The sequence below is a fragment of the Oncorhynchus mykiss genome, chromosome 3 (genome assembly GCF_013265735.2).
Source record: "Oncorhynchus mykiss isolate Arlee chromosome 3, USDA_OmykA_1.1, whole genome shotgun sequence".
In the NCBI taxonomy this organism is placed as follows: Eukaryota; Metazoa; Chordata; class Actinopteri; order Salmoniformes; family Salmonidae; genus Oncorhynchus; species Oncorhynchus mykiss.
Genome location: NC_048567.1, coordinates 26,752,375 through 26,765,654, shown reverse-complemented (window position 1 = coordinate 26,765,654; position 13,280 = coordinate 26,752,375). Strand labels below are relative to the sequence as shown.

At 40.6% G+C, this 13,280-nt stretch overlaps 1 protein-coding gene across 1 annotated transcript; it reads right to left on the bottom strand.

Moving 5' to 3' along the window:
* Nucleotides 1–2,016: 2,016 nt before the first annotated feature.
* Nucleotides 2,017–12,818, bottom strand: LOC110516307 (26S proteasome regulatory subunit 6B). Its single transcript, XM_021594804.2, has 10 exons — nucleotides 12,736–12,818; nucleotides 11,876–11,974; nucleotides 10,549–10,735; nucleotides 8,324–8,470; nucleotides 5,612–5,815; nucleotides 5,265–5,432; nucleotides 3,345–3,421; nucleotides 3,006–3,174; nucleotides 2,592–2,647; nucleotides 2,017–2,394 (listed from the first exon to the last, which is right to left on the bottom strand). Exons 1-10 carry the CDS (start codon nucleotides 12,769–12,771, stop codon nucleotides 2,281–2,283), a joined length of 1,257 nt encoding a protein of 418 aa, XP_021450479.2. The 5' UTR covers nucleotides 12,772–12,818; the 3' UTR covers nucleotides 2,017–2,280.
* Between the last annotated feature and the right edge of the window lie 462 nt (nucleotides 12,819–13,280).

Here is a 13,280-nt window from a genome sequence, read left to right as displayed (position 1 = left end):
AAGTTGCCACCACCAGTATTTCAGGAAGACCTTGGTGAGTGGTGAAAAAAATCCCTAGAAGTTGGTTGGTGTATTCTGAAAGAAACAACAGCCGCTTCTGCTGCAAACTCATCAAAGCTGGGACCGAGAGACTGAAAAACAGCTTCTATCTCAAGGCCATCAGACTGTTAAACAGCCACCACTAACATTGAGTGGCTGCTGCCAACATACTGACTCAACTCCAGCTCACTTTAATAATGGGAATTGATGTAAAAAATGAATCACTAGCCACTTTAAACAATGTCACTTAATATAATGTTACATACTCTACATTACTCATCTCATATGTATATACTGTACTCTATATCATCTACTGCATCTTGCCATCTTTATGTAATACATGTATCACTAGCCACTTTAAACAATGTCACTTAATATAATGTTACATACTCTACATTACTCATCTCATATGTATATACTGTAGTCGATACCATCTACTGCATCTTGCCTATGCCGTTCTGTACCATCACTCATTCATATATCTTTATGTACATATTCTATATCCCTTTACACTTGTGTGTATAAGGTAGTAGTTGTGGAATGGTTAGGCTAGATTACTCGTTGGTTATTACTGCATTGTCGGAACTAGAAGCACAAGCATTTCGCTACACTCGCATTAACATCTGCTAACCATGTGTATGTGACAAATAAAATTTGATTTGATACTCTTTTCTAAGAATAGAATTACTTTAGCAAACTCAGGACTGACAACATACAAGTTCTTTGCTGACTTCACACGACAGCAGTCCAGAACACCAAACTGCATGAAAACATGGAAAGAACTGGCGAGGCTAAAAAAAAGGGTAAACAAATTCTAAGCATGAGATGGCACTTATGGAGGCTGAGAGGATAAGATAGAGAGGTGTTGACACGTCTGACTGCTATTGTGCAGTCTCTGGTGGCACTTCTCATACAAATCATTTGATGAGCCTTTGAGTGATGATCTGAAGAAGCTGGAGGTGACATTTTTCAATGTCGTTGTTGATGCTGCAACCTCAGCCCTTCAGGAAAGATTTTCCACATTGGAAAATGTGGGAGATAAGTTGAGTGCTGTCAACCGTTCCAAAGTCTCTCAAATGAGGAGCTGACAGAACAACGAGGCCCTTAGTATGACACTGCACTATAAAGAACACTCAAACTTGGATGGCAGAGAGCTTGCACAGGAACTGAAGAACTTGACATCTTAGACAATGACCCTGCTTGAGCTGCTGATATTTATATACGAAAGAGATCTCTCAGAAATGTACCCAAATTTGTGGACTGCTCTCATAATTTTTGTCTTATTCTTTCAGTGACCGTAGCTGAAGTAGAGGAGCTTTTCAAAGCTGAAGCTCATCAAATCCTTTGGCGCTGAAGGGGGGGGGGGGGGGGGGGGGGGGGGGGGATTCGCCCAGTGAGCCATACCAGCCAGCACCGCAACTGATGCTACCAAACCATGACCTGGGACCAATCTTCGCCAAGATGTCACAGGACCTGGAGTGTGTAACCATTGACCTCTACACCAACTACCTTGACCCAGTCACTGACCACCTGCCCATGTTTCCCATTAGGACACAAGTGGGTACTATTCCAATTGATATACTATATGAGGGGCCTTTTACTTTCTAAACCACAATCTTGCCCTTAATAGTTAATGTGTATCTCCAGAGAGCTTGACTAACAGAGTCTTTCTCCCCTTGTGGTGTTAGGCTGAACTTCAACCTGAGGCTGAACTGCTTTGAATCATGGGCAGACACAGAGAGGGAAAGAAGCCGCCATGTCCCCTCTAACGGAGGACCCCGCATCAGTGGTGCCTAGACTATTCTTGGCGCTCTGTTCCTAGTCAGAGGCTATGACCAACAGTCACTTTATCTATCAAATGTATGGCTACCACTGCAGATGACCCTGGGCATGTTAGTGTGTTTGTCTTGTTACATCACTAGACTTTAAACCAGTATATTTCAGTCCACATGAACAATAAAGACCAACTATGCATACTTTTCTTACATTTTTATGGAAAACTTCTTTAATATTTTTTAGAGTACTGTTTAATCAGTGAGTACATTACAGGTACAAACTCTCAGCCATTATACAAGCTACAGTCAAGTAAAACATAAAGACACAGTCCATTCACTATGTGTGTGTTAGTCAGTCTGAAACCACAAATGGACACAGTAGTAGACAAACACACATAAAATCACAAAATTGTGTGAATGCCTTTTTATTTATTTTTTTAGAGAGGGGAGGGGGGGGGGTTACTTTCTACTTGTAGAACTCATGCTCCTGCTCATCCTTCTTGATAACTGTCTTGTAGGCCTTCTCAAAGTCCTTGGCCAGGACAATGTACCTATTTTCACGGACAGCCAGCATGCCAGCCTGAATGAGAGGAATGAAAGAATTATAACACATTTAAAAGAGTGTTTCCAGTTCTCACACCGACAACAGGTGATATTTAGTTCTCTTTGGAACTAGAGTTAGCAAACGCAATAACTTGTGACTCTTTGACAGAGTCTTTTGGAGTAGTTTGACCCCCCATGGAAGAATTCCTCCCAACAGCACGGGGTCCCACTCACCTCCTGGCAGATAGAGTTGATGTCTGCTCCGGAGATCTTGTCTGGTCTGGCCACATCTACACACTGGTTAAGGACAACCGCAAACACAAATGACACTGAACAATGTAGAGTTCTTTCGGTTACTTAGCAACCAAAGAAAGGTATGGGGAAGTGCATTACTTTACAAAGGCGGGAATCAGTTAGAGTACTTAAGTCATGGTTCATTTGACCTTTCATGAGACTATTGTTCCAGATCAGAGGGGTAATCAAGGAGGTAAATATTTAATGAAAACTTACAAGCACACTCAATGAACTGGACACAGAATTTGTTCTGAGCAGGAAAAGATTGCATGATGTTGCTAGTACAATACACACCTGCACCCATTAACACACACGTTATGAGAGACTGCTGTAAGTTGGGCATAATAAGGATACAGTCCTCCAGGTCCACCTCCTCAGAGAGGTTCATCTTGCTGGTGATGGTGGAGAAGACCAGGCGTTTCTGTCGGCGGTCAGGTAGGGGGAACTCAATCTTTCTGTCCAGACGTCCCGGACGCAGGAGGGCGGGGTCCAGGGTGTCGGCCCTGTTGGTGGCCATGATCACCTGACAAGAGAACAAAAAGGTGTGTCAGACATATATTTTTTTTAAACATATTCTCAATGTGACACACAAAGTTACAGGTTAGCTGCATTAATGGGACTACAACATACAATAAGCACTGGAGACAATATGTCACAGAGGCAAAGACCATAGCGCTCTCACACTTTGCTCACCTTGACGTTGACGGTCTGGTCAAAGCCGTCCATTTGGTTGAGAAGCTCCAGCAGAATCCTCTGCACCTCCCTGTCAGCTGTTTGGGAAGGAGAGAATACAATGAGGGATTACCAATGTCAGGGTTCAACCACACCAATAACTGCTTGGTCTTATTTTCAGTCCTAATAATCAATCCCATTCAAAATTATAAAGTCCACAACCAAGTTTGTCTCTATTGTGGATGTGTGTGAATCTGTTCACATGGATGCTTTAAACAATGACATTTACTGAAATCTTTACAGGTAGTTCTGTTTTGTGGGCAACTTCCGATTCCCAACTCTAACCTGATGTTAACTGCAACTACCCTGTCCTTAACCTTATCCTTCTCTATGGTGGTGGCAGTCAAAACAAATCACTTGGCCACACAAAAAATGTGAATGTTATTTATTTCCCCAATGCTCTAGATAAGCTGACAGACCATGGGTCTGTTGTCTCCATCTGGGCCAAGGAGAAACCATAGCCTAGCCAAGACTCACAGCAACTAGGGGGCCTTTACAGAAACATGTTCCAACTGCTTAGTTGAGGCTGATTTGAACATTGTTTGATTGAAAAACTACAATGTAAACAGCTAAAATGTGAGATCCAGAGTTCGTACAGACAGTAGCAAGTCAAATTCAAGGACTTTCAAGTACTTTTTCCAAGCACTAATATTTATTGTTAAGGACCAATAATTTGTAATAGTTCATATTACGCAATTGTTCGTAGTCGCCACCGGATGGCAATATATCACCACAAACTAAAAAAAAACTACTTGGCTAGCTCTACTCAAAAACATTGTTTCACTACATACATAAGTCAGTACTGATGATTTTGTAATATGAGTAGTGATGAGCAGTGTTGGGAGATGTCTACTGGTGACATTCGCAATTTCATTAAACTTCCAGCTTAAGGAAAAATTATTATAATTTTTGTTTTTTACCCCTTTTTCCTCCCCAACTTCATGGTTTCCAATTGGTAGTAATTACAGTCTTGTCTCATCACTGAAACTCCCGTACGGACTCGGGAGATACGAAGGTCGAGAGCCATGCGTCCTCCGAAACAACCCAACTTGCTTCTTGACACAACGCACATCCAACCCGGAAGCCAGCCAATGTGTCGGAGGAAACACCTGGTCAGCGTGCACCCGTGACGGGCCGGGCGCAGTGCTCTGTTGCAGCCGGCCGCGACTGGGAGGTCCTTGGGGCGACGCACAATTGGCCCAGCGTCATCCGGGTTAGGAAGGGATATCCTTGTCTCATTGCGCACTAGCGCATTATCTGTTCTCCTCTCCTATCAATATATATTTTTTAACCCCCCTTTTCTCCCAAATTTTGATCCCCAACGGGCTCGGGAGACGAAGGTCGAGTCATGCGTCCTCAGAAACATAACCCGCTAAACTGCGCTTCTTAACACCTGCCCGCTTAACCCAGCTGCACCAATGTGTCAGACGATATACCGTTCAACTGACTCCCGAGGTCAGCCTGCAGTAACCCAGCCGGCCACAAGGAGTCACTAGAGCGCGATGAGACAAGTAAAGCCCCCCCTGTCAAACCCTCCCCTAACCCAGACAACGCTGGGACAATTGTTTGCAGCCCTATTGGGACTCCCGATCACTCAGGAGGCCCTCTCCTCTCATTTTCATTTAATTACCAACTTGAGAAAACGTCAGATTTTCAAGGTATTCCAGTACTTGAATGTCAGTACTTTAAGCACCTTGAGAACCCTGAAGAACACAGGTAGAAACATTTGATATCAGAAATGCCAATCTGTAAATCTGCTCTATTTTGCTTGTCTTATTGGATTTGGTTGCTATGTGCAATGCTAGTGATTAGCCAATGACCAGTCCATTCCATAGCCTATTCTGTGCAGCTGATTCTAAAAACCTACACAATGGCTCATACCTCCAGTCTGTGCGTCAAAACGCTTGGTAGCGATGGCATCGATCTCATCAATGAAGATGATGGCGGGGGCGTTTTCCTTGGCCAGCCGGAAGACGTCACGCACCATGCGGGGGCCCTCACCCAGGTACTTCTGCACAAACTCAGAGCCTACCACACGGATGAACGCCGCTGAGAGAGAGAAAGCGACAGAGAAAGAGACCAAGATATCAAATTAAATGCATTGGTCAATAACCAAATACTGATATGGTAACATGACAATTATTTGCTACAAAAAAATGACAACATAGCCTAATCATGTTAGCACCAGCGCATCCTATAGATAATGGTGAACATGGTGAATGGCCTACCTGTAGTGTGGTGAGCCACAGCCTTGGCCAGCATGGTCTTCCCACAGCCAGGAGGCCCATACATCAGAACCCCCCTGGGCGGGTCAATGCCAATCTGTTTGTAGAGTTCAAAGTGTGTGAGTGGAAGCTCCACTGCTTCCCTCACTTCCTGCTTCTGGATATCCATCCCTCCGATGTCAGCATACATCACATCCGGCTTTTGGTCTGCAAGGAGAGATACAGGAAAATAACACATATATCATAAGAGGAGAGGAGCTGCACTACAAGTGATAAGGTATCAATGAATGGAATATGCATGCAATGCATGTAAGCACGCATGTTTTTTCCACTCACAACTGTGCAATATATGGGTTAAAGACGTGTAAATTTGGTGTCCGAAAGCCATTAATTTAACATAAAAATATATTGATCAATATAATATTAAATCACTCTTACCCTTCTTTTCATCCAGAAATATTTGTGTTGCAAACTATTACAATAAGGGAGTTATTGAGCTCTAAAGTGTCCTTCAGTGTAACTATCCAGGTTAAAATTTGAAAAATATGTTTTTAAAATGTAGAAATTCATCCTAAAAAAATATAAATGAACACCCATGGCATAACTGTGTTAGTGTTTGCAACAATATATAGAATAACGGGCGACAATACTGTATCTAAAAAATATTTTAAACCGAGAATAACTTTTGTCCGGGCACTTCATCAATGTCATAAACTAGAACAAAAGCAAAAAGCCATTTTAAAACATATAACATGATGGTAATTGTGTGGCATCACAAAGAATACCCTCTATCAATGTGATGAGGTGAGTAAATCGCTGAATTATTTTATGATTTCACCTTTTCACCCTCTAGTAACCTAACAAAAACGCATGCCCTTCAGTACAACACAGAAAACTTACTTTTAATGTTATTTTATAAAAAGCTATATTAAATATAAAAAGTAAGGATAATCTTTATAGGTTAAGGTCATTAATTTATATAGGTTGCCAAAGAACTGCCTGTTAAATATGTTTGTATGAAATCTGTCCTTCAGTATCACGCTTTTGTCCTTCAGCACAACAAGAGTTTCATGTTATATCACTTGTTATGCTGAATGACAGTAGCTTTGTTATCCCATGTTTTCACTAGTTAACAACATTTAATTATGCAATTCATATTTACTTGTATGAATACTGAATATAATTTTAAACAATTGTATGGCATTAAGGCATTTCAAGGCATTTCAAGGCATAGATGCCATTATCTAATAAGGAGAGGGCTGCACGGCACAGACAAAAGATTAGCGCAGATCCAGAAAGACTAGCCAGAAAAAAAAGGTATTGTTTCCATGCTATCGTCAGCAACAGAATAGGATATAAAGCTGGGTGGATAACACTTAACATTAAGTTGCACTATTACACTGTAGTTAATGTTTAATTGCAATGTTAATAAGGTATAACTGATGGATTATATTAGTAATATAATATTACACAAAATTATGGATAAAAAATGAATTATGAATGATATTAGTTAATGGCTGCTTCACATTTGGGGAACTTTATGATAAATCGAGACTGTACAAGTTTGAATGAAGTAGTTTGATGGCCATTTTATGTAGCTATGTCTGTAGTCATCTCGAAATTGCATTTATGTACCTGCATTGAAGAGAAATGTACCAGTTATAGTGTAACAATGTATAATGAAAACATTAATGTAATAATCATGTAATAATGCAAATTAACACAATGTAAAGTTTTGCCACAGGCTCAAATTATAGTAAAGTGATTATTATTAACATTAGCAATGAAATAATAACAAAACATGTTGGAGAGAGAAAGGGAGGGGGAGTTGATTTAACTTTTAAACTTTGATTAAGTGTCATCATTGTATAGCCTACCATTAATAGACTACTAATAACATTTAATGGATGTTAATCTTATTCTGTGCCAGTGTCATAACTATTACATTTTCCAGCTATCAGAGAAGGATGTCAATCCTGATCATCCACCGATCCATACAATGACAAAATCTGATGCTCAAAAAAAGAGGGGAAAAATTAAGCAAAACTGTTTTTTGCACAATGTTTATGGAATGTTTTCTAATTAATGCTTTGTTTGAAATATTCAATGCTGATTTAATCCTAAATGAAACCAATTAAACTGTACCTTATGTGCCAATTAAACTATGCTGCATAGGAAAGCCCATGTTCTTTATGTGTGTGGCGTATGGGTCATTTCTCTCTCTCTAGTATGGAAGCGATCTAAGTTCAACTAGCCTGGACATTTTAAACATCTTATCCTGTCTTTTTATGCAGTATTATAACTTAAATTATTGCTGAAGGAATCACATTTAATCAATATTTGTGGGCCGTAGCGATGTGTTCAGGGTAACAAAATATTGTCATACAGTCTAACACCAGTATTTAATATTAAAATACAATAACTTTGTTTTGTTGACTCAGTTATAGTTATATTTCTGCCAGTCAAAGCAGAAATGTTGTGATTATGAAAAAAAATTTTTTTTTTTAAACACTTAGTGTTATTCTGAAAGACATTTTACATTCATCTTGAATATAACTTCTATAAGGGCATAGGTAACACGTCAATGAATGTACAAAAGCCTTTTAGGGAATTTTAATTGATGTTTTTTTTTTTACTTTGAAAACTTTATACATCTTTGACTCATATTACAAAAGGGATAGGCATACCAGGGGGTAGAATAGTGTGTATGTGTACCTGATGTGAGCATCATGATGCTGCTGTCAGCCTCTGGGGGGAGCACGTCCACCAGGGCATTGCTGTGCTTGTGCAGGGCCACCGACGCATTGGGCTTCAGCAGCTCTCTGTCGATGGTGCTTAGGATACGCACATAGTAGTTTGAGCCTGAGTCAAGGAGAAAGGGGGGTGGACAGAGAGGGAGAAGGGGGTGGACAGAGAGGGAGAAGGGGGTGGACAGAGAGAGAGAAGGGGGTGGACAAAGAGAGAGAAGGGGGTGGACAGAGAGAGAGAAGGGGGTGGACAGAGAGAGAGAAGGGGGTGGACAGAGAGAGAGAAGAGGGTGGACAGAGAAGGGGGTGGACAGAGACGGAGAAGGGGGAGGACAGAGACGGAGAAGGGGGTGGACAGAGACGGAGAAGGGGGTGGACAACGAGAGAAGCAGAGAAAGAGGGTGGCACAGGGAAAGAGAGGGGGAAATGTCATTAGTGAATATTAGAGGCAAATGTTCAGCAGGCATTGGTGTTACTGTGTAAAATATAGGTGCTTATGGGTGTGCGGCTATTAGAGAATGACCGATATGGATTTTTTAGGGGTCAAAGTTGTCTGATATTTTAGGCAGATATACAACATAACATTTCCCAAAGACAGCCATGTATGCAATAACGCATCAATATTAAACCGAACAATACATTTGACTTAGTTATTACCAAACTAAATAACAATGGTCACTTTATTTGAATGGTAAATATCTTGATAAACTGGGTAAATTAAGATGTCATAGGCATACTCACAATACAGGTGAATCCATATTCAATAGGAGTGTGTGCATGCATTGAGTTATTGAGCTTGTTTTGACTGATCAATGGAGTCTATGGCGCTACAGATGACAATCTGTTAGTCCTTCATTTTGGACTAACAGTATATTAGCCAACTAATCAACAACATTTACACAGGAGCATCACTCCAGTATGTCACACCTGTATGGAATGACATCATATAGGCACTGCTGTTTGTTTGAAAATATAAAATATCTATTTAACACAAATGAGTCCAACGTAACGTTATGATTTGTGAACAAGGATGTTTACGAAACTAGTATTTTATGTTATTTTCCGGTACCGGGAGAAAATGTTCTCAACAACTCAGTTGCAAGGACAAAATTTGAAACATCTCAATTGGCTATTCCAGCTATCTGTCAAGAAATGGGCGGGTTAGAACTTGATTCTACTTCTACATTTGGATAGAGCAAGGCTGCAACTTCACTCCCTTTCACATCTCTCCATCGCTCATATCACTTGCTGTTTACTGCTACTACAATAAATACAATGAACAAAATATAAAACGCAACATGTAAAGAGTTGGTTCCATGTTTCATGAGATGAAATAAAAGATCCCAGAAATGTTCCATATGCACAAAGTTATTTCTCTCAAATGTATGCAAAAATGTGTTTATATCCCTGTTAGTGAGCATTTACCTTTTGCCAAGATAAATCCATCTACCTGACAGGTGTGGCATAACAAGAAGCGGATTAAACAGCATGATCATTACACAGGTTCACCTTGTGCTGGGGACAATAAAAGGCCACTAAAATGTGCAGTTTTGTCACAACACAATGTCACAGATGTCTCAAGTTGAGGGAGCGGCCAATTGGCATGCTGACTGCAGGAATGTCCACAAGAGCTGTTTCCAGATAATTTAATGTTAATTTCTCAACCATAAGCCACATTGAATGTCATTTTTGAGAATTTGGCTGTATGTCCAACCGGAGTCACAACCGCAGACCCCGTGTAACCATGCCAGCCTAGGACCTCCTTCACCTGCGGGATTGTCTGAGACCAGCCAACCGGATAGCTGATGAAACTGTGGGCTTACACAACCAAAGAATTTCTGCACAAACTGTCAACTAACCGTATAAGGGAAGTGCATCTGCAATTTTGTTCACTGTCAATTCATCCGTTTCTCAATACTGCACCTTTCTGTTGGAGAATGAGCTAGCTTGCTGCTGATTTTCCCAGCTAGACATTCATCGGCATTGTGCAGTGCTCGTGGCTCAGGTTGTGAGTGGCGGCTGGCATAGCAGCAGAATTGCTAGGCAGAGGGACAATAGGCAAAGCCGATAGAAAAGGGCCAATAATCGGACCGATATCGACTCGGATTCAAGTCTAAAGTCTCTGGATCCAACAACCAGAGGTTTACCTACACAATCTATGTGAGGACAGACAAAAGTGTAAAAATACTGTACCTGTGGTGGAGCCCACGATGGCTGTGTTTTGGTCCACAGCCTCCAGGAACTGGCCGATGACGAGGGGGATACTCTGTATCCTCTTCACCTCCTCCTGGGCGTGGAGGAACTCCTTCTTCAGGTTCTTCTGTTCATCTTTGATGTATTCCTCCTGCACCTCCAGAAACTCCAGCTCCTGCTGCAGCTTCTACAATAGTAAAGGGGAGATTGGGAATGGTGTCATGGAGAATGAATGTTTATTGATGAATCATAGTGATCATATTACTCTAGTGCTAGCCTCCACTACAATGGCTTACTGTTGTGGCTAGGGCTGATTTCAAGGTTTTACTGCAAACCTACAAAGCATTACATGGGCTTGCTCCTACCCATTTTCCAGATTTGGCCAATTTTTTTTATTCTTTAAACTCTGTCAAATCATTGCTAGACAACAGTTTAAGTCGTGCCATATATTTAAGTCAAAACTAACTCCGCCACTAAGGAACATTCACCGTCTTCTCGGTAAGCAACTCCAGTGTAGATTTGGCCTTGTGTTTTAGGTTATTGTCCTGCTGAAAGTTGAATTCATCTCCCAGTGTCTGGTGGAAAATATATTGAACCAGGAAGGACGCCTGTAACTTCGTAGTCGCTCGGTGTATTGATGCACCATCAAAAGTGTAATTAATAACTTCACCATGCTCAAAGGGGTATTCAATGTCCGCTTTTTAAAAAAAGTCAGTTTTCAATGTTTGTTTTAAAAAATACATTTTTAAAAAATCTGCCAATATGAGCCCTTCTGTGCAAGTCATTGTAAATTCTCCCTGGTCTTTGTGGTTGAATCTGTGTTTGAAATTCACTGTTCAACTGAGGGACCTTACAGATAATTGTGTGTGGCGTACAGAGAGGAGGTAGTCATTCAGAATTAATGTTAAACACTATTATTGCACAGAGAGTGAGTCCATGCAACTTATTAAGCACATTTTTACTTCAGAGCTTATTTAGGCTTGCCATACAAAGGGGTTGAATACTTGACTCAATACATTTCGGCATTTCATTTTTAATTAATTTGTTTAAAAAAATAGAAAAATATCATTCCACTTTGACATTCTGAGGTATTGGGTGTAGGCCAGAGACCAAAAAAAATCCATTAAAATTCAGGGTGTAACAACAAAATGTGGAAATAGTCCAGGGGTGTGAATACTTTCTCTAGGCACCGTAATAGTTAACATCTTTACAGTGATTAAGAAATCACAGAAAGGGCCTGTATGATTTAAATTGATTTTCTTGGTGCTGAAAGAAATAGATCTCAACAGTCAAGCACAGTCAAACATAAGCTGTTCACAGTACAGACCTTGTATCTGCTGTAAAGGTCTTCAAGATCTTCTGGTTCTGGGGCCAGGAAAGAAAGCCCCGTCTGGGGTCGTGAGTTCAGCATGGCAGGCACTTCGTCCTGTGTAGACACAAGACAACACAAACATTTACACAAATTCTACGTTGAGAGCATACCCCCAAATCTGTGAAAACTCTATAGCTAATGTTAACTACTAACGTTAGCTAACTGTTTGTTGTGTTGCTAGCTAGCTAGCTTGTTACTTGTTTAATGCTGGGTGAGTGATGACCGACAGAAAATGTGAGAGACGCGGATTGGAAGACATTTCAATCCACGATTGTTTCAGTGCTGTTCCGTAACAGATAAGTACGTTACTGCGGTTGGTGTCTTGGCTAATAATTAATAAGTCATTCAACATTAGGCTCAGTCATATGCAATTTAATTTATCGCGCTAGCTACTTAGTTAGCTCGCTAACGTTACATTCGGTTGTTTTCTGACTTGTTACCTAACTTCGCTATCTAACCTTACCTGCCGGCCGTTTACTTATTTTGTTTACGTTGGTTGTAGCTTGAAGCGCACCAATACTACCCCCACAACATAAATAGCTACGTAGCCACACCAAAATACAAACGTTTAGCTAACTAGCTAAAGTTGCCTAGCTTGCCAGTTGCGATAGCATGTTAGCTTACATGACAGAGCATTTACAGTGCCGTGAATGAATTGGCACGTTTAGTTGGATGACGTACGATTTAAATATATTCAAAGAAGACTTTAGACTAAAGATAGTACGTTTTAAGTTGTCTATACTTTTTAAAGCTTTGTATAATCAAAAACAACGGTGAAACGGCGTGAAAATGTACACGGTCAAAATGAATCATACCTGAATTTTTTCAACAGTTACTCCAATGTCCTCCATGTTGAATTCCTTATCATGTGACGTTCTACGTAAGGATCCAAGCGACATTTGTGTGATTCATGGGTAATGAAGTTTCTGTGGACAAGTGTTATCAACAAACGTAAATGAATTGAGAGATTGCTCCACAAATAAAATGTTGTGTTCTTCTGAGTAATTTGTTTTCTAAACCTTGCCTCCATCTGATATAGTAAGCAAGCACCCTCAGATCACTATGAATAAGATGAATACTGATGATAGATATGATGGATAGCAGGTGAATGACTGCTCATGCTCTCTTTAGCAGAACAATAGCTTTATGTACAGAACAGTTTGGCAAAAGATGTTGACAGTGACGTGCAATAGGTGAGGTGAGGTTTGTGGATTTCCGGCCAGTTAGTTTGTGGCTATAATAGGCTGACTCTACTGCTGCATCTTTCACACCTAGTCTGTTGCATCTTTCACACCTAGTCTGTTGCATCTTTCCTCTGTTTTTTTTGTTTGTTTTTTTGTCTTGTATTTCAAGTCTGTCC